At 42.4% G+C, this 21,613-nt stretch overlaps 1 protein-coding gene across 2 annotated transcripts in view; it reads right to left on the minus strand.

Annotated features, from left to right (window-relative positions):
* Nucleotides 1–10,522: 10,522 nt before the first annotated feature.
* Nucleotides 10,523–21,613, minus strand: part of sdk1a (sidekick cell adhesion molecule 1a) — a 973,689-nt gene continuing 962,598 nt past the window's right edge. For both annotated transcript variants that reach the window (XM_068055814.1, XM_068055813.1), the window contains one exon: nt 10,523–19,681. In XM_068055814.1, the coding sequence (XP_067911915.1) occupies nt 19,403–19,681 (279 nt within the window). In that variant the 3' untranslated portion in view covers nt 10,523–19,402. The remainder of the gene's footprint in view (nt 19,682–21,613) is intronic.

Below are 21,613 nucleotides of genomic sequence, written 5' to 3' on the forward strand. Positions count from 1 at the left end.
CTACCATCTGGATTGCCTTTTCCTTCTTCCAATTTCAAATGCTGTGCTATTACCTCAATTATGTCTGCTTTCCTAGCCCCTGGTTTTAACTCTAACTCCAATTTTGCTGCTATTAGCCTAAACTTGGTTACGTTTCTCAAATCACTCAGGGATAAGTCTCCTTCTCTGGAAAGGTCGTAGCAACTGACAAATCCATTCTGATAATGTAATTTTCACTCTAATGCACAAGAATCCTTTTTTCCTTTCCCTCTTTTCAATTATTATTACCCCATTTCCAATTGCATGTCATTGGCTTTGGGTTATCCCGCATAGAGACCCCTATTAAATATTACTACTGAGGCGGGAGGAGTGCACTGTCTTTTCTCATTCCACTTCTCCACAGGTCACAACATATATTTAAATGTTTACCCAGTTACCGATATGGTCAATCATATACCCTACTCTTTATTCCAGAATAAAATACACCAACTAGGTTTCTTTAATAAACAACAAAGTTATCAGTTTATTATAAAACAAGACTTATCCAGTAATGAAGCAAAGTATTAACACAGATTGAAATTTGAAAGTTCCCTTTTTAAATACCCAACACACACACCAGTTAAAGTGGAAAAAAATAAATTCTCTCTCTGCCGAGGTCTTTTACAAAAAAAGAAACAAAAAGAATACTTTGGCCAAATACTTGCTAATTCTTGAAGAAAAAAGTTTGAGGTATGTTGTGTCCCAAAACCAGCATACTGTCTAGTGTCCGAATACACGTAGATGGGTCACTGGGATCTTTTCTGGAGCAGTTCTTTTCAGGCAGCATTGAAAATAATCTGGCAGGCTTTCCAGGTGCTTCTCAGGAGAAATGCAGCATCAGGGGTTTTAACTCACACACTGGATTTGCAGGGTTTTTTCAAAGAGGTAGAGAAAGAGGAGCTGGCTGTTTTTCAACAGGCTACAAACGCAACTGCTTTCAACACAGTCCACACCCCAACTGAACCAAAGCAATATCCCAAAAGTGAAACCTTCTGACCACCATAAATCTTGACATGTCACTTTTCTGTAAACATCTCCCCCAAGTCACCAAGGTTTCTGTTGTTTATGGAGCTTAAAGCATGTGAAATCCAGTAAAGATCTGTCTTCAAACAAGACCGCTCAGTGACCCTTGTAAAAAAAAAATCCATAGAATCTTTTCAGTTTTCCCAAATGAACCAATGTCTATAATTCTAAAATACGAGTCCTCAAAAAACCCCCCCAAAAAAGCACTTTCATAACACAAGCCTGTAATGTGGCACTCTAACAAATGCTTTTTGGAAGTCCATGTACATCACATCAACCGCATTACCCTCATCAACCCTCTCTGTTACCTCATCATAACATTCCAGCAATTTAAGCGCGATTTGCTCTTAATAAATCCATGCTGGTTTTCCTTAATTAATCCATATTTGTCCAAGTGACTGTTAATTTTGCCCCAAATTACCATTTAGAACCATAGAAAAGTTATGGCACAGAAAGAGGCCATTCAGCCTATCGTGTATGCACCAGCTGAAAAAACTAGTTGCCCAAGCTAATCCCACCTTCCAGTACCTGGTTTGTAGCCAGGTTTCTAAACGTTTTCTCACCACCGGGGTTAAACTGACTGTCCTGTAGTTGCTGGGCTTGTCCTTGCACCCTTTTCTTTGAATATTCTTTGCAATTCTCCAGTCCTCTGGTAACACACCTGTATCTAAGAAGGACTGGAAGATTAAAGCCTCTGCAATTTTAACTCTTACTTCTCTCTGCATCCTTGGATGCATCTCAGCCGGTCCTGGTGACCCATCAACTTTAAGGACAGCCAGCCTATTTAATGCCTCCTCCTTATCAAATTTTAGCCCATCCAGTGTCTCAACTACCTCCTCTTTCACCATGACTTGGGAAGCATCTTCTTCCTTGTGTTACGACCGCAGTGGGAGTAACGCACTGTCAATTCAGTCCCGTCACTCCACAGGTCGCAGCATATTATTAAGCTTTCATACCCAAACAGAAAACAGCCAAATTAAACACTCTAGTAACCCCAGAATGAAACAGACCAACCAGTTATCTTTAGACAACAATAAATTATTTATTAAAAACTAAATCTTAAACACTATTAAGATAAACCTATGTCTAAAGACCTTATAACTTCTTATTTTAATCTAACTCCCCCATTCATACACATACACTCAAACATAACAGTAGTTAACCAGTTTTAAAAGTAGTGTTTTTAAAAAAAATCTGTCTCTTAAGAATAAATAAGAAAGTCTTTGTGGATTACATTCCTGGTGGCTGAGGTATTCTAATGTGGAAATAGTCAAAGGCCACTCAAAGTCCTCATGTGGATTTGATGAAAATAATCCTTTAGTAGATAGGCATCCAACTCTTTGGCTGCAGTAGGCATTAAACAGTTCTTTGAATGATGAGCACAGCAATTCAAACGGTTTCTTGAAAAAGAAGGCTTTTCTTCTTTACTCAGGGAATTAACTGGCTTGTAGCTCCTTGTAGAATTTCTGTTGAGAGAGAATAAACAGCTCCTTTTTCTTCAGGGTGCCTCACTGGAAAGTCTAGTTTCAGCCGCTTTTGGCCAGTTTTACACACAGCCAAGTGGAAACATTACCATGTGACCTCTCTCTCTCTCCTGCTGTTGCCCAGAGTAACAAAATTGCAGCTGTGGCACACTGTGTCTCCATAACTTTCTCTCCCTTAAAGGTGTACTGTTTTAACAGAGTCTTAAAGGAACACACACTGTTTTTAATCCAAGGAGAAAAATAATTACAAGTCCATAACACTTGGTAAAGACAGATGCAAAGTATTCATTTGATACCTCAGCCATGCCCTCTACCTTCATGCACATATCCTCTCTTAGGTCCCTAATCAGCTCCACTGCTCCTTTTACCATCTTTTTGCTATTTATATGCCTATAGAAGAATTTTAGATTCTCTGTTATGTTATTCGTGAGTCTTTTCTCATAGTCTTTATCCTTCTCTTATTTGTTTTCTCACTTCCCCTCTGAACCTTCTATATTCAGCCAGGTTGTCAATTGTATTATCCAACTGGCATCTGTCATATGTATCCTATTTCTGCTTCATCTTACTCTCTACCTGTTTTGTCATCCAGGGAGCTCTGGATCTGTTTGCCCTACCTTTCCCCTTTGTGGGAATGTACCTTGGCTCACCTGAGTGATCTCCTCTTTAAAAGCAGCCCATTGTTCAGCTACAGTTTTGCCTTCCAATCTCTGATTCCAATTTACTTGGGCCAGATTATATTGGCAGAGTGGTTAGTAAAGCATATGGGATCTTGGGATTCATAAATAGAGGCATTGAGTACAAAAGCAGGGAAGTTATGCTGAACTTTTATAAAGCTCTGGTTAGGCCCCAAATGGAGTATTGTGCCCAGTTCTGGTCACCACACTTCATGAAGGATATGAGAATCCTTGAGAGGGTACAGAGGAGATTTACTGAATGGTTCCAGGGATGAAGGATTTTAGTTACAAGGTTAGGTTGGAAAAGTTGGGTTTGTTCTCCTTAGTGCAAGAAGATTGAGGGGAGATTTAATAGAACTGTGCAAGATTATGACAGGCTTAGATAAGTTAGACAGGAAAAGCCGTTCCCATTAACTAATGAGACAAGGACTAGGGGACACAGATTGAAAGTTATGGGCAAGAGAAGCAGGGGGAATATGAGGAAGAACCTTTTTACACAGCAGGTGGTAATGACCTGGAACCCGCTGCCCACAAGGGTGGTGGAAGTGGAGACAATCAATGACATCAAGAGGTAGTTGGATGGCCACCTGAGAGAAATAGACTTGCAGGGCTACGGGGGTCGAGCCAGGCTCAATGGACTGAATGGCCTCCTTCTGTGCCACAAAATGACTCTATGAATTTACTTTATAGGGAGGTTAACTAAAATGTTTTTACTTAACTCTTAGTTAAAAACCTTAGATTTTAGTTTGCTGAAAAATTCAGACTTCTTGAGCTTTATTATCCCCTAATTATTTAATTTTTAACTTTATCCCCTGAATCTGATTGAGCAATTGACCACTGATTTTAATTATATGATAAATTATAAAATCAGTTTTAGTTTTTAGACTATTGAATCAATCAAGTTTTACTTTATAGTTGTTAAATTCAGATTAAATTAAAAGCTTACTGGTATACTCATCTTGGCCTTCTCTCTGTTCCCCTCTCAGCCTCCTCCGTGGCTGGCTGGGCTCCTCCCTCAATGCTTGTGTCCTGTATTTTTCTGACGCTAACCTCCTATGCAGATCCTCTCTGTTCCACCTTCAATCAGAAAGCCTCAGACATCTTAGCATAATGCCCTAGAATGGTCACCCTGAACCGCTCTACTTAGTAACATGTCTCACGTCCTTCAAATTCCTCTTGAAAATCTACCTCTTTGACCATACTTTCCTTTCACTGCTCGGTGTCCGCTTTCTCTTCTGCGAAGCACTTTGGCCATTTTATTTCATTAAAGGCAATAAAATAAGTGCAAATTGTTGTTGGTCTGGTTTTAGTACGAATTGCAGTAGAAATTGATGCCAGGGTTAGAGAACCATAATGTACCCACTACATTCTTGTACCCACATACAGAAGTTAGTTCTACTCCCCAGACGTTCTGACCTGGGCACCACTGAGCCAACATCATTAGAATTTTCTGGCATTTCAGAGGAAGCATTGGCTGTGAAATTTAATCGTGCAGCATCGCCTGCAGAGTTGAAGCGCAGGAGGTGCCACTTTCAGTCACTCACATCCTCCGGTGCGCCTGAAGACGTTAAGAGAGCGAGATCATGACATCACTGATGTCAGTGGGCTGATACAATGTACAAATGCTAAACTTGGCCAATGAATGTGCAAGGAACGCCTTTCTTATTCACTCCTGAAACAAAAAAAATGTATGAAGCAAGATGGGCCCTGTTCTGGGGCTACTTAAAGGGCCACTCAACAAGTTGCAGCTGTGATGCTTTTGACTTACTTGTGCTCAGGCAAAGTTGGTGAAAACACTGTGGTGAGTTGCTGGTGGAATATGGAAATTTTTGACGACCACTGAAAAGTAGAAAATTACATTGCAATGCATCAGTATAGGGGTAATAGTTGCAGACAGAGGAGGAGGCTGAGAGGGGAACCCTCTGCGAGGAGGGAGGAGAAGGAGGGTTATCTTTAGGAGGCCCTACCCCTGAAAGCATCTTCTGGGAGCACCAGTCCCACATTGCAGTGGGAAAGGAGCAGTGGCTCAGGAAGCTTCTCTTCACAGAGCTTTGTCACATCCTTCACGAAGACCTGGAGCCTTAAACCAGTGTGAGGATGGCCCTCACAGTGGCTGTGAAGATCGCAGTCACCATTTCTTCGCATCCAGTTCCTTCCACGCAGGAGCGGGTGACATTAGCAACGTGTTGCAATTTGCCGTCCACGAAAGCATCTGGGAGATGACACTGGAATTCTATGGGAGGAGAGGGAACCTCCTATGGAGGGAAAACCAATATGAAAGGGCACATGGGTTCATAGGATAGTGGATATCCCAATGATGCAGAGCGCCATGACTGCATCCACATGGATTTGCACCAACGAGGAGTGATACTGCAACTGCAAGGGATACCGCTCTGTCAATGTAAAAAAAATTCTTCTCGGTGAATACCCACCATCCTGGCAGCACCCATGATGCTTATATCCTGCGACAGTCAGCAATTTTACTGCCTTCGGCCTGCAAATCAGATGACAGGATGGCTGTTCGGCAACAAGGGCTAGCCCCTCCACTCATGGCTCATGACCCCCTTCCACCATCCCACAATGTAAGCTCAGAAGGCTTTCAATGAGATCCATGGATCCACACAGAACATAGTGTAGCAAGCCATCGGTCTCCTAAAGCAGAGGTTTCACTGCCTAGACTGCTTGGAGAGAACTCTACAGTACATGCCCGATAGGGTCTCCATGTTTGTGGTGGTGAGCTGCGTCCACCACAACCTTACAATTCTGAGGGCTCAGCCACTCCTGGGATTGGGAGGAGGAGGAGGCAGGGAGGTGACATCCACCACATACAACCAAACACAGCGAGAGGGAGTGTATTGTGAGGCTTCACTCCAGCTAAATGGAACTTCCCACCTTCAACATAGACCGACCATTCCCTTACAGTTCATTCATTTCAGACTCCCCATTACAAAGTTCCCTTGACCTACATCACTCAATAAAGACCAAAATCCTTCACACAATATTATCCACCAACACATCAGTAATACAACAAAAAAAAAATAGAACTATCCAACCTTGAGCATCACCGTAGTGCCTGTCTTGTGGGTACCACTGCCTGGCCTAGTATTCCAACACAGTGCTACCCCAGTGGCTGCAGCATGGTTGCTGGAAGGTTGTTGCTTTTCATGGGTGGAGTCTGCAGTAGGCCTTGCAGGATTATCTCAAGCCTGGCTCCAAACTACCTCAGCATGGGTGCAGGGGTCGGCAACGTGTCCATACATAGACACCAGTGTCTGTGGTCAAAAGTTTGAGGTCTGTGACTGGTAATTTTAGGAATGAGAAATTTCCGTTGACTTCTTTTCAGACAAATGTGACTTTAAAACAATTCACAGGCATCAGTTTCACAACTGACAGGTGCTGGGAGCAGAGACAGTGGCTTCTGAACTCCGGACAAGTTCGGGGTTTTCCAGCGGGTTCCGATTTTTTTTTAAAAAGCTTGTCGAAAAGCCCGAACTTGTCCTATGTTCAGAAGCCGCTGTTCCTGCTCCCAGCACCTGTCAGCTATGAAACTGACAGCTGTGAATCATTTTACAAAACTGACCAATAACAAAGCAGCTCTTGGAAGAGTTCCCGCTCTCTGCAACTGTCACAGAGAAAGAGGGAGAGAGGGAGGGAGGGAGGGAGATGAGGAGAGAGGGGAGAGAGATGAACACAGTGGGCGGCACAGTGGTGCAGTGGTTAGCACCGCAGCCTCACAGCTCCAGCGACCCGGGTTCAATTCTGGGTACTGCCTGTGTGGAGTTTGCAAGTTCTCCCTGTGTCTGCGTGGGTTTCCTCCGGGTGCTCCGGTTTCCTCCCACATGCCAAAGACTTGCAGGTTGATAGGTAAATTGGCCAGTAGCAATTGCCCCTCGTATAGGTAGGTGGTAGGGAAATATATGGACAGGTGGGGATGTGGTAGGAATATGGAATTAGTGTAGGATTAGTATAAATGGGTGGTTGATGGTCGGCACAGACTCGGTGGGCCGAAGGGCCTGTTTCAGTGCTGTATCTCTAAACTAAACTAAAAGAAAGGGAGAGAGAGTGTGAGCGAGAGGGGAGAGGGGGAGAGATAGAGATCGAGATCACTTCTGACAGATGGTCATCTCTCTGGATTCTCTACATCAATGCCAGGGACTCACTAAATAGGGAGAAATGCATTTTAAATCGGACTGTGTTTTGATGGCATTGATTGGCTATACACACTATATACAGCTTAATTGCCCCATGTCCATGGCTGAGTCAGTAACTTTGTCAAATGTCAGTGGTGCAATATGTTGGTGCCTATACCTGCATGGGTGGCAGCAGTCTGGGTTGGCTGTCTGAGAGGCAATAGCAAGGGCTCTACAGTGGAGTGGCAATGGTGGGAGCAAGAATGCTGCCATCCTGAGAAAGGACAGCATGTTCGCGTTCCACAGAGCTACTCCCCTGGGGCGGCACCTCAGTAATCCTGGTTATCTACTGGAGCATAGATTGCTGGACTGCTGTAAGAGCCTGCCATCTGCTCTGAGCACGGAGATCCATATCTATGATGGCACCAGTCTGAAGCTGCATCCCAGCAGGCATAGATTTCATAACCTCTGTCTGAGTTTCCACTGCAGCACCGTTCCATCGGGAGGACCCTGCCTGTGCTTCAGTGGAAGCTGAGACAGCAGCCATCAGATGCTCCATCATGGGTTGGTCTGGCGGTGCTGCCATGGAGGTGCCCACCCATTCCGTGGTGGAAAGGATGGGTTCCTAGCTCTGCAGGATGCCCTGTGCCATGGAGGAGCTGGACCACTCCATACCCCTAGCCAGTGACTGGAAGCTATTTGGCAGGCCCACCAATGCACCAAGCATCTCAGTGTGCATGTGCATAAGCATTTTCCTATACTCCGCCCCAATGAGGTCCTCATCTGAGTATCCTGCTGCAGAACTGGTGTGCTGCCTCACCCTCTGCACACAAGCTGACCTATCCCCCTGTCCTCTCTGCAGCCCACTCATGCCTTGTGACTCACCACATGCAGATCCTGACTCTAAACCAGCCTCCAATGCTCGTGCAGTGCCAGTACCTGAGCTGGTGGTTGTGAGTGTTAGGTTGATTAATGGTGCATCTTCCTCGGAGCTCTCTTCCTCCTCTCGGCCTTCCACATGAGGCTGCAGGGGGCTGAGCAGGCGGCAGTTCTTGGCTATATGAAAGTACAAAAGCATAAGGAGAGGGTACGGTGAGGGAATTGGAGGTCAGAGAGGAAAGCAGAAAGTTCATGATCACTCCATCGGCAGTCTCCATTTCATGGCACCTTTCAGGATGAGGGTGAGGAGTTAGTGGAGAAGGTGCATAAGGTAGCAACTCACCATCATCCAGGATAGCCTTGGCAGTGCCCCATGCTCAGTGGCACTGGTGCCACAATCCCCAGGACCATCTGTTTGAGGATGCAGTGGTGATGGATCCTTGCTGGTCCTCCGCCTGGGATCTGCCTCTCCCACCTGATGTGGGCAACCTTCTCCTGCAAAAGAGAGGGCAGAATGTCAATGACTACATGTCAGTGTGGTTGGGTGATGTGGCTGCCACAGCTGAATAGCTGGAAGCATGTGGAGGCAGTGAGAACTGAGTGTGAGCATTGGTTAGTGCGTGTATGTGTGGATGTGCAGTATTATGTTGGGGTTGAGTTCTGAGAGGGAGTGTTGCTGGCTGAGTGATGGGGGTGTGGTGCATTGAACAGTGAGAGGTGTGTGGTGTGGTGGGTGAGCGATGTGATGTGCAGATGCATCCACTCACCTTCACCACCTGAGGGAGAACATTGAACATTTTGTGGCATTGCTGCCAGGTTTATAGTGTCATGCTCTGGGCATTGATGACCCTCGCCAATTGCTCCCACTCCCTTCGCAGGGTTCGTCTCGAGGGCTTCCTGCTGCATGCCAGAAACATGGCCTTCTTCCTGGGCTGAACCTTTTGACACAGCTGCCAGGCGACATCACAAAATCTAGGAGCCCGCTCCGTCCCCTGGCAAAAAACGATTGCCCAGAGGTCTACAGTGCATAGATGCAACTTGGCTTTTATAGGGACTCTGTGCCTTTAGAAAAGGAATGATGCTTGAACATGTGGTATCTTCCCAATGTTACTCGACCCGCTGGAGCACACAGTGGGCACCTTTACTGAAATGGAGATTGGAGCTGCATGGGAGCTGCTCATGGCCATGCTACAATCGTGGAAATGGTGTGGATATATGAATTTTGTGATAAAAACAGTAAGTGCTGGAAATAGCAGGTCTGGCAGCATCTGTGGAGAGAGAAGCAGAGTTAACGTTTCAGGTCTGTGACCTGTGAAAAGGTGATGGGGGCGGGCTGGCCATCTTGGGCAATGGCGTCTGCTGCCTGCGCGCAGGTGCTGACGCCATTTTTAATGGGCTTCAAGCCCAACCGATAAATTTAAATATTTAAAGAAACACGCAATAAAAAACATTAAATACATTTATTCTGCCCCTCTCCCACCCCACCAATAACAATTAATTACTTGCCCACTCCTCCCAAAATCATGTACCTTGTCCACCTGACCTCCCCCCCCCCACCCCCAAAGTGCATAAACTTTATACTTTAACCCTTCCCACAAAACCATACACCAATGATGCTCCCCCGCCCCTACACTGAGAAACTTACCTCTTCCCTCCTCCCAACCAGTGTTCCACCTTGGTTCCCTGGACGGGGATCCGAAGGCGCGGGAGTGCTGGTCAGCGGCACAAAGAACGCACCAGGGGCCTAATGGTATTGCATTGGATTTTAATTAATTTAAATATATAAATGGGGTTCCTGTCGGGAGGGTCACCCCGAGGCCTTGCTGCTGCCGGCAATATCGGGCTGGGCCCTCACGGCGTCGGGGTGCGTGGTGGCCCTCTCCTGGAAGCATTATCCAGCTCGGCCCGCCCCGCCATGACCCCTGACGTCAGGGGTCTGTAAAATTCAGCCCTATGCCTTTGTAATATTAGCTGTTAGATAGGACATCCAATTAGTGTGACTGAACACAAGCAGAACAATAATTAATCTCCACGGGTTCAGACAATTCTCAGAGCAAGTGCAGCTTATAGATTGTTTGAGTTTATAGGAAGGGTTGAAAGATAAGTAAAATAATCAGGAAAAAGAAGCTTCTTTAATGATGAAAAACTTATACATTTGAAAAATTAAGGCTTATAATCACCCATTTGCTTTGGTAGAAAACAACTTGAAGAGTGGTAACTTCCCACCTCTCCCACTGAGAATGGAGATGTTTGGGAGGAGACAGAAAATAAAGGAAATCATATTATATTTATTTAAGGACAAAAAAGAAACACACACTAAATTCAAAACTGTTTCTTTAATTGGGAGCAAGTGTGCAGGTAATAATTAAGTTTTACAAAACAGCAGTGCCATAGAAGCAGATCTAACTGTTACAAATGTGATGCATGAAGATAAATGTTATTAATTGACAATACCAGGAATATAAATGATTAGCTGAAAAAGACCTGATCCACACTGCTATAGGTTATGAAGCTGGGTTTCAAATGGCTGAAAGCAGGCTGGCTCATTTGGGGAAAATCTTTCATGGTTGAGCTGCCCCCATGTCATCCTTCCTAACAATTTGGCTGGTAAAACATGCATTATTGACCCTCCTCAAAACTGATTCATTTCTCCCACCTCCACCCCATTAAGGAACCTTCTGGTCTAACTGCATTCAAAAATGGAATAGTGGTTCATTCTAGAAATACTGCACAACTGAACAGCTTGTACATGAACGGCTGCCTGCATTGCCTTATTTAGCTGTTCTGAATTATCCAGGTGTTTCTAACAGCAGGGAATTTCTGCTTATATCAGAACAACACCAGCTTCAAATCCTTACCAACATGATCACTGGGATTTCAGTAAAGCGTAATGGTGGAGGTGTAACATTTTCATGCTATGCACATTTCAGGTGCGAAAAATGTCCAGCGTGCAATTATACATTTTGTCCTACCAATTTGGGGTGTCCTGAGAGCGCATTTTGGTTGATGTAACACAAGAGAGAAGCATGGGTGGTTACAAGTCTGTCACTAGTAGTGGAAGCAATGAAATAATAAATTAAGAGTGATTCACAACATTTATCACAAATCTTACCTCCTGTTAGTTTCTTCCACTATAAATTTCTATGTCTATGTTTATTATGGAAACTGCCTATGTAAACTTATAGCACTGTAATGACAACCTCCTGCCAGCGGAGTCACTGGAATGCCACCACTGGTAAGACGTGTAATTTTGAGTGTAATAAGTTTACATAGGTAGTTTATTATAAATTTATAACCAAGTTGTAAAATACGGACAGAATGTGTGACTTAAAAATCAAGACGGAATAATGCCTACACTGTCTGGTCTAATTATTGCCTGTCATCTAATCCTGCCTCCCCTGATGACTACACGTGGACTTGACTCCCATGTTTAAGAATTTCCTAAAACCATATTGATACCAATACATGAAATGAACACAAAATGAAAGCTTAAAATGGTAGAAATACATTGTAGATCTAGTACTTTTCATTTTTAAAGTTGTGCTCATGTAGTTAAGGAATGTTAGTGCTGGGAAAGGAAGACTCTTGTGTCAACATCAAATACTCCTACGTCAGGTAGAGCACAGGCAGTTTCAGGGTAAAGTTCCTTCTGCTTTAAGAACATAGGAATGTAAAGAACTGGGAAAGAATACTATGGTTCATCTCATTGGTCCCGTTTCTATAAAATATCACCTTCCATGACACCTTCCTGCTTTGTCAATGTGCTTCATCCCCAACCTCAGAAGAGTTCTGCTGGCCCAATGTGATTCCTCCCCCATGTGGCTTCTTAGATTTTACCAATTAGTGTTAAAACTCAGGGTAGTTTTGTGCCATGAATCAAGTCCACTGTTAGGAACTGCCTAGTTTACTCATTTCACAATGGACCTTCACATTCAGTAGAAAGAGGAAACTTTCATTCCACCAACTGAGCTGGGTTTGTAGCCAAGTCTTAGAGACAAAAGGTCAGTGTCTAACCCACTGCATTCCATTACCCTGCACCTCCCCTCCCAACTTGTAGTCATTATTTCAGTGTTGCACAATTTTGTAAATATCTCAGAGTAATAACATTGGCCAAGAATTTCCTCTGACCTGCTCCCACTCCTCCACTGGAAATTTGGCCAAAGCCCTGCTGACACGCATAAATGGGAATTTTGCCACACTCCTGAAGTTATAGCAGTGAAGCGGGAACAGCTCAAAACAATTCCGGCAATTGTCTACTTCACTGCATTACTGCTCTTGGAACTGAAGGTTCATATGTATACATGGAATCTTTGATTTAGTGATGTCACTGATGGAGATGGCACCTGAATTATCTTTATGATCATTTTGTTGTCACATTATGATTATAAGACTGTAATCTTTTCAAATGGCAAGTTCACACATTTGATCACTTTGATGTCTTTGCCGAATGTCAAACATGTTTCAACCTGGCTGATGTTGACTGAATAACGGTGTCTTAAATCATGAATATGTCTTCACATTTCCCTCTATTCCCATATTGTGAAGCTGCAGATGCAAAAGCCTACTGGGACTGATGAAGAATATAAAGGGGGACTGCAGTGATATATCTTACTCAATTCAACCTGTGTGAAGCTCCCTTTCTCTTTCACAATTTAATCTGTTTGAAGCTTCCCTTCTCATAAATAATTCTTTCACTTCTAAATGAAATTATCCATGTTTTAAAAGATGATGGATATGCATGACTGACTGCTTTCTTGACCAACAATGTGAAATACACTTCAACATTGAAAACATAACTTTGCTTTGAAAAATGTGAACAGATTTTGTTTCAGAAGGCTCCCAGAAATGACAGCACTGTGTAAGGGGACAAAAGTCTCACAGAAAAAGCAGAAAATATAAAATGCTTGTTGAGAGGCTGAATTTAGAAAAACCTGACCATCAAATCTGTCTCGAAGTAAACCTTTAAGCAACAAAGGTGACATGTTACATATAAAGTTGCCTTAAAATAGTCACTCATACATTACATGCCACATAGATTAATGTTGCATCTGTTGCATAAGAGGGCCAAACAAGTACTCTCTATATTGTGCCAAATATTTCCTGTAATTACTTTTTGAAGGACCAAACTTATACTGCTATAACTCTGAATTAATGTTCACAGGTCTCTTTTCAACTCTTAGTCTATCTATAAACTACCAGACAACGGGACTAGATATTCACACTGTATAGTTGGGTTTATAAAGCCTGATACACTAGCTGCTTGATGCAGATTTAATTTCTGTATCTATTCTGCCAGGTTAACATGTCACGAGGTGTAGTGTAGTTAGCTCAATTATGAAGTGCAACTACACATCAATTGGCACCTCTGTGTTTAGACACATTGGCTGGGATTTTATCTGGGCGAAGGGGGTCTCAACCACCAACTAAAGCGCCGGCGATAGCCCTGCGTTGTCTCCACGGGGGAAGGCCTGCCCAATCAAGAGCCAATTAGGTATTTAAGTGGACAGCGGAGGACCTTCCCCGGGATTAAAGACCTCGGCGATGGAAATTCCACCCTCTAAGAGCTGCCAGCCAATCAGAGGCCGGCAGCTCATTAACTGAGCAGCGCTACAGCAAAGGTGGTGACTGCTGCCGGTACTGGACTCAACCAAGGCGAGGGACTCACGTCACAGGTAAGTCAGGGTGGGAGGGGTTTCGAAGGGTGGGGGTCATGGGGGATCAGCAGCAAGGGCAGGGGTGGCTCTCAGCGGGCCCCTCCCATCCCGATGGCAGGTCCCTCATTCAGGCACTAAGTGCCTTTTAACGAGGGACCACCCCCCCCACAGCATCCCCCACCCCCCATGGAGCCAGCAAACAACCCACAGGAGTTTGCTTGGTGTGCTCCCCATGCAGCGATCGGCCTGCCAACCCCTGGGCTAATTCACTTAAGGGCCTCAATTGGTGGCGGGGTGGGATGGGGTGACCCCGCCACCATCCAGCCCGATTATATACTCTCCCTGCCTCCAAAGTTGCCATGGAAGAGAGCATAAAATTCCCCCCATTGGGCCCGATTTTAACCCATTCAAAACCCATCCACTTGCACAGAATTAAAATTGGGCCCATGTAAAATGACATCATAAATGTTTCTTTAGCATTAGGAATAGAAATAACTTTCAACTCATCTCACCTTGTTATCTATCGATCATGGAGATTCACCTTGGTGTGATTCACCTATCTAGCTAAAAATTGCAAAACACACCAAATGATCAAATAGTAAGCAAGTAGGAAAATGGGGGACAAACAAAAAATTAAATGTTATTTTAAAAAGGAACCAATTGCACATTAATGACTGCCAGCGCAATTGCAAATTTAGTGATGGTGTTTGGAGATTTTCATATGTTACCTTGAATCTGAAATTCTATTGATTTTTACTGGTACCTTTTGTACAAGTTCTGAATACACAGTGACTGAACCCTCATAACACACTTTATCTTTAACTTGACACCAGTATTAGTTTGGTTCTCTGCAAACTCCCAGTCAACCCTATAAAAATGCGGAGAACGAAACTACCTCTTGTCTTCTAAGAAACTCTTTTCAGAAAGGCAGATGCAATTCCTGTTTAAACCATGGGGAACTGTCGTGAACATTAGTATACTGTTAGGGATGACAACTCTGGACGTATTCCAATCTCTAACTGCACCCTCTCATCCTTCCCCTCCCCTCCCCCACCCCACCCCATCCTGGCAAACAGCCTTTTTCCTCATCACCAATTTTTTTTACAATTAACTAATGAAAGTATTCAAAGAGAATGAAAAAAGAACACCATTCTTTTCAGGTCCCTGTGATTTTTCTCCTGGGTTGCTGGCAGCAGGAGACCATTCTTCAATTCCTACACACTCCAAGACAATTCTGGAAGGTTGGTAAATGTTTGAGACCATCAGCCGATTTACTGTAGGATGATCTTTGTTACAGCGAAACAGCACAGCCAACATTAGATCAACTCTGATCAGATCCAATCCCAGATTTCTAAAGACAACTCAAAACAGTTTCTGTATGCAAAGTAAATATCGCACAAGGTAAATTCCACTTTAAGATAAACATTTTGGAACACAGTTTTAAGGTGATGGCCTTTTATGTCCTTCCTATACCACAGCAACAGATTGATCACATTACTGTGCAACAGGGCGTTCAGAGCTAATTTAGTTAACACTTCTAATTAGCATATTTTAGTAAAACAGAATGACCAAACAAATAAGTAGTTTTACTAAAGCTGAGAATCACAGAGATTCAGCCTACTTACACTGTGGCGTGATAACCTTTAACCAAATTATGTCCCTGGCACAGTTTGAACATCCTCTACAACATATTATTTACAATGAAACAGGGTGAGCTATCTACACTTAGTGGCAAAAAGTAGAATCTACAGTAATTTCACCTTAACTATATGGTTCTCACAAACAAAATCTAGGGAATTAATTTAACACGGATTTACACTTAGGATTGTTTTTGCTTAGAATTGACCTTGCTAGGATTCCACTGTATAAAGTAATCGATTGAAGCCAAGTACACTGCTAAAATTGTATGCTGGATATAATAATGTGCTTCGAAATTTAGTATATCTGTAGTACACTCCACTTTGCTGAGGACAGATTTCAACCTTTCATCTGTCTCAACTTGTTTCATACGTCAATGGATTTCATAAGGGGATACAAATTCAGCTGTACAAAAAAGTATCTTAAAAATACACATTCATATACATATTGCTAGCAAAACATGTACCAGTCATGTCCTTTACAAAGTACCAAATAAACTTATTGAAAAAATAAAAATGCAAATGCAGACGTTCTGATTAAAGCAATATTCATATGGCTTGAGAGTGCATTCAAAGTGTGCTGGGCAGTATTTCCTTTGATTCTAGGATGACACTGGGATCGTCCTCATCCAAATGCTACATGATACCATTGGAGGCTAATCTCTTATATAAAAATAAACCAACAGTGTCCTCCAAAGCTCATGTGTTCTTCCACAGCAGTTTAATCTGAATCGATCTTTTTCCTATGGACCAACTGCTAAATACAGCACCCACTAAAAGTAATGGATTTGTACTTTAAAAAAAAACAAAATACCTACAGTCATCCACCAGTCAACTGAAAATAACTGTTATATTTCTCACCAAGAAAAATCTGCCTTGTTACATGGTGTCAAGGAGCACTACCACAAAGTAGAATGTGTTCACTAAACACTGTTGATCCTTACAGAAATATCTCACATTCAGACCAACATTTTTAATATTTGCACAACAGCTAAAGGGAATTTTGGAGCCTTTTTCAAGGCAGCTTGAGGAAATTAGAAACATCTTACAATCTTGAGGGAATTCTGCAACATGTTTTGCACTGCAGTGTTGCGAGGGCACTGGAAATCTTTCAATTTACACCAAATTGCAATGACAACATTCCCTCACTGTGGCTGTGGATAAGCTGAAAGGTCACAAACCCTTTATAGTGAGTTTCTCTCTACTGGTGAACAATGTCTTTATAATGTGTTGTTGCCCAAAGGAAAATGTGCCCACTCTAAACTTCATTTAAAAGAGCGAGCAATGCTCACAAACCCACAGAGTTTGGGAAATAGCATTTTATAGAAATAATATTTTTGTACTTTTATTTAAATTGTCCAAATTAATTTGAATAGTAAAGAAACATTATAAGTAGAAAATATATTGTATATCGTAAAGCATATATAAAATAATTGAACATGGTAAAATATAAAAATAGGGATAAACACATAACAAAGCAAAATGCTTTATGTTACAATAAATATACTATTTATATTTTGTATGAGTAATTATCGATATACTGAAGATTTTAGTGCAAATGTGCTGTAAATGAACTTTGGTGACTATCCTATCTAGTATTATAATGCACTGGGTTGGACATGGTACTTCATTGGTTAGAAAGTCAGACTGATCAACTGAAAAGTGCTCCCAACAAAGCTCAAAATACAGTAAAATTAGCCTGATACATTTAAATATAAAAGAACACAAAAAACACATTCTAGTGGTTCACTCCAGATTCAAGTTCAAGTGTGTTGAATGTGAGTTTAATGACATGGTTGTGGAACAGAACTAACATGCCTTCCAAATGCCGTTAAGTTTTACCTTCATTAGAAGTTGTCCATCTCACAGTCACAAAAATAATCAAGTTTTCACAAATAATTATCTTCCCATTAAATGTTTTTCGAAATAAAAATGACAATTTGATGTTAGGGCTTATTTAGTTAATAAAATACATTCTATCGGTGCTTCACTTTGATGGTGTAAATGATGAAGGATATTGTTAGTGTAAGTTTGTGATCAGGAACATAGGACAGTCTCACCTCATCACATTCACTTTGGATAGAAACCGAGTCCAGTGGCAAGAAATTAAATCTGAGGTCTGGTGGAAGTCATGTTAGCACATTATTTAGTTACTGAGGTGACAGTTTAGTGTTTGTACTGAATATACACTTTAAATTCTTTTAAAATTATAATTTAGAAATAAAAAAATTAAAAAGAGCACAACACATTTGGCAAAAGTTCGCTCTATATAATAAAATACAATTTATATCATGAAATATTAGCACAACCACTTTTCAGAGGAGCTTGGTCTTTGTCCAATTTGTTGAAATATGATAATTTGTGTTTGCAGACAAAATAATAGTCAGCTGACTTTGAGAGGAATCCATGTTCCTAAGAGAAAATGTTGCGTGCCGATCCATTATTCAAATTTTTTGTCCCCGCACCACCCTCTATTTTTCCTTTTTAATAGCTGTTCCTGCTACTACTCTATACTCCTTTAATCAGGAATAGCCTGGGCCATTGTCTTTTCCACAGCTGCACCAGAGGTATCTTGAGTAGACCACTGCTTTCAGGGTCCAGGATAGCTCTAGCCATTGTTTCTCCCACTCAGTACCACTCTTCACCATCACAGTCAGGCGTCATCTGTGGCCTGCTCGGCAAACGTCGGGAACGAGCCAATATATCGGCATCCCGAAAGATCCAATACCAGCTGAAGATGGGGAAACAGGTCTAGGGGAAATTAATGGGAGTCAGATACTGTGCCACTATACAGTAACTCTACTATAAGAGGCTGAAAAAGAAGATCTTTTAAGTTCTGAAATTATTGAAGTGACAAGCTGGTGCTTATAGGTCCGACAAACAGGCAGTTCTGAAGAAAGCACATTTATGAAGGTTAATAAAAACCCTGGAATAAATTAAAAATTTCAAGGTGAAAAGTGGTTGGTGTTGACAGACAGGCAGATGGATGGATGGAGAAAAGTCATTGCACTCCTAGAATCCTGAGAATTAAAACCAAACTGAGCTAAGTGCAATTCTGAGACTTAATTCTGTTCATGCATGGTAAAAGAAACCCACTTTAATAGCTTGTGACCTCTCAAACTGCCTTGAATTAGAAGTAGGATGGTGATCGATCCTTTTTGTTTTGTGATGCTTTCCATATATTCTCGACCAGCAAGTTAACCCACACCCCTCGCTACTGCTTACATTTTCTAAAGAATTAAAAGCATATTCAGAAACATTTTTTAAAAGTTAGAAAATAATCAAAATGCTTCTATTTCTTTGTTATTTTGTTGGTGGTGGTACTGTAGGTTTAATTTATTTCACAGTACTGAAGTTACGATGAGATAAGAAGGCAATGATAAAAGCTGCCTGAAACATGCCCTTTTGTGCAGTGGTGACATGAGCAGTCCTGTAGTTCACTGGAGCACAATGTTACTCTGTTTAATCTCTGTCTTCCTGTGGAAGAGCAGCCTTATGCTGTGGTGTCGTTTTGGCAGGAACAGACAGAAGAAGCCTTAATTCCATTGGACTGGGCTGGTTCCACGCCAAGTTTAAAACATTTGTTTTGTAATTAATTTTAATAGAGGATACGAGGCAGCATTTTTAAAAACATTGGAATTAAGGACAAGAAAAAACTGTCCATAGAGTCGGTTATATTTCTCATTCAAATGAAGGGAACACAGATTTTATAAACACCACTGCTGTATTAGTATAATCAAGTTGCTAATATGTAAAAGGCACCTTTTAGGCAGCTTTGGAGATGGCAATTTCCATTAGATTGCTTTCTTCTGCACTGTGATTGTGAGTCACTTCATCTGGCTCGTTGGTCCATCGAGTGAAGCAATATTTCAGGAATTGTCTCACGCTGTTCAGAATGGTTTATTACACAAAGGAAGAAAATCCAGTCACAGGAGTCCTTGATCCCGAGGCTGGCTGCCCAGTGGGCGTGTAGGCACCCCCTGTACATTGTGTTGTGATCACAGTTGGATAGTACGGCTCTGGCTCGCCATCCGTGCATTCCTCGTAAGTGTAGGCTGAAGCTCTCGGAAGCCCCTTTGGCTGTCTCTTCCATGAGTTGTAGTAGGTGGGATCACTCATATAGTGGTTTACAAATGAGTGTGTGTTTTTTGGCAATTCACCTTCATAATCACTGTCAGAGGCCTGTAAAAGGAGGAATATTTTATACTTTGTTCCTAGTTTGCAAGTAATTTTAATTTTATCCCTCGGGTACATCAAACATTCTGTGACAATGGGTGAGCTGATGATCTGATCTAATGGCTTCGATGTCATTACTCACCCAACCAGAACAAAGATACACAGGGACATCCTATTATGTTTTTGGGCCTTTTCTGCTACCCATCTCCTAACTATTTTGACTCAAAGGTGATTTTATAGCTCTTCACTGTCTTGTTACAACCCAGTGAGAAGAGGGTCGAAGGTTCCCTCTCAGCCTTCACCTGCTCTTACCCTACAGGGTTTAATTTTAAACACATCGTGTTTTTAACTCCCCCTTGGTGAATCCTTGTTCACTGCTTTCCAATTGTGAGGCAAAGAAAACAGCCAAACAGGTTTTCTTAGGTTTAAAGAAGAAAAGTTGAAATTTATTAAACTTAAACTCTAATTCAGTTAATGCCTATGGATATGCGGCGCGCCCACGCGAGCATGCACACATGATACACATATGCAGATAGAGACAGAAAAGAGAAGAAATGAAGTGGAAAAGTTTGAGGCAATCTCTGAAGATGGTTTTGGTTACTGTTCTTAGAGCTCACTGTAGAGTCCTTGATTGTAGGTAGGTCTTGCTTATCATTGGGGTCCAGAATTCTTCTTAAACCTTGTTCCATGTAGGAGACTTTTCTCTCTTGAGGTTCACGTGTCTTCAGTGGATTTGGAGTTCCGTGAGAAAGAGATGAGAGCAGACAGGAGAGGTCTTCACAGTCCAGGAGCAAACAGTCTTTCTGAGTTCAAACTCTCGCTGTGGCTAGTTCAAAAAACCCTGGACCAGCCAGTTAGTCATGTGACCAGCTGGTTTAACCAGTCCTGGCTTTTGTGCATTGCATCATCTTAGGAGTGTCTGGCATGCTCTTGCTTACACCTTCAATGTCTGGTGATCAAAACCCATTGTGGGTTAAGTGGACTAGGGAATAGCCTTTGTCTGCACAAGCACTATGTCTGTTAGTATGCAAATATCCTTCCAGCCAAGTGTCCGGTGATTTTTTAACAAGTCCTTTTTTCACTCCAGCAATAGTTTAAAATCAATGTTCATATGACAAAATTAATATGCTTCATTCTTGGCAGGTGGGGGTCTGCATGACACCTCCCCACCCAGCGGAATGAAATGCAATCTTTAGAGACAGCATTTCATTAAAAGGGTCGAAAGAGAAAATATAAGATACAAGGGAAAAACACACATCTCTCTCTCTCTCATTCATTTATAAATCCTAAAAATTATTAAAACCTGTCTTTTCTTGCTGGCAGTGCTACTTTAACTACCCCTTTTTTGGCATTCCAATAAAGATGTGGGTCTTTGGGGAAGCTTTCTTCAGTTTTCCCACTTCCATGACTGCCTAGGGTTTTTGTTCCTGTTGAGGTCGGCAAAGGTTGGGGAGGTGGGGGGGGGAGGGGTAGTTTAATTAGCCCTAAGTTGGAACATTTTTCCTCAGGAGAGTCAGTAGTGGGCGGGTCTATCCTGAACACTCTTTCAGTGCTTTGATGAGTCATGCCAAGGCTTTTGACTTCAGGGGATGGGTGGTTCTCTTTTGGCCTAATAGTGGGAGTGGATTCTTTGCTAATCTCCCCTTTGTCCTCCGAGACACTCCTGCATTCTCCTGTGACAGTTCGACTAGGTGAGGCATCACTCTCACGGTTTCTCTGGCCCCTAGATGTCTCTCTTTGTCTCGACAGTTTCTTGTAAATGCTGTTAGCAACTCTGGTGGGGTGCTTCTAGTGTCTGCATTTACATAGGAGGATGCGGGGCCTAACCTTTCAAATTTTTCGAGGTTGGCTGACCGGACAGTAGGGGTTTTCATCCTGGATTCCTCCCAGACGTCCATTAAGCTGCCCTTTTGGTCGCTTTTCCCCCTTCCCTTTCTA

The sequence above is a fragment of the Heterodontus francisci genome, chromosome 24, assembly GCF_036365525.1.
Source record: "Heterodontus francisci isolate sHetFra1 chromosome 24, sHetFra1.hap1, whole genome shotgun sequence".
Classification (NCBI taxonomy): domain Eukaryota; kingdom Metazoa; phylum Chordata; class Chondrichthyes; order Heterodontiformes; family Heterodontidae; genus Heterodontus; species Heterodontus francisci.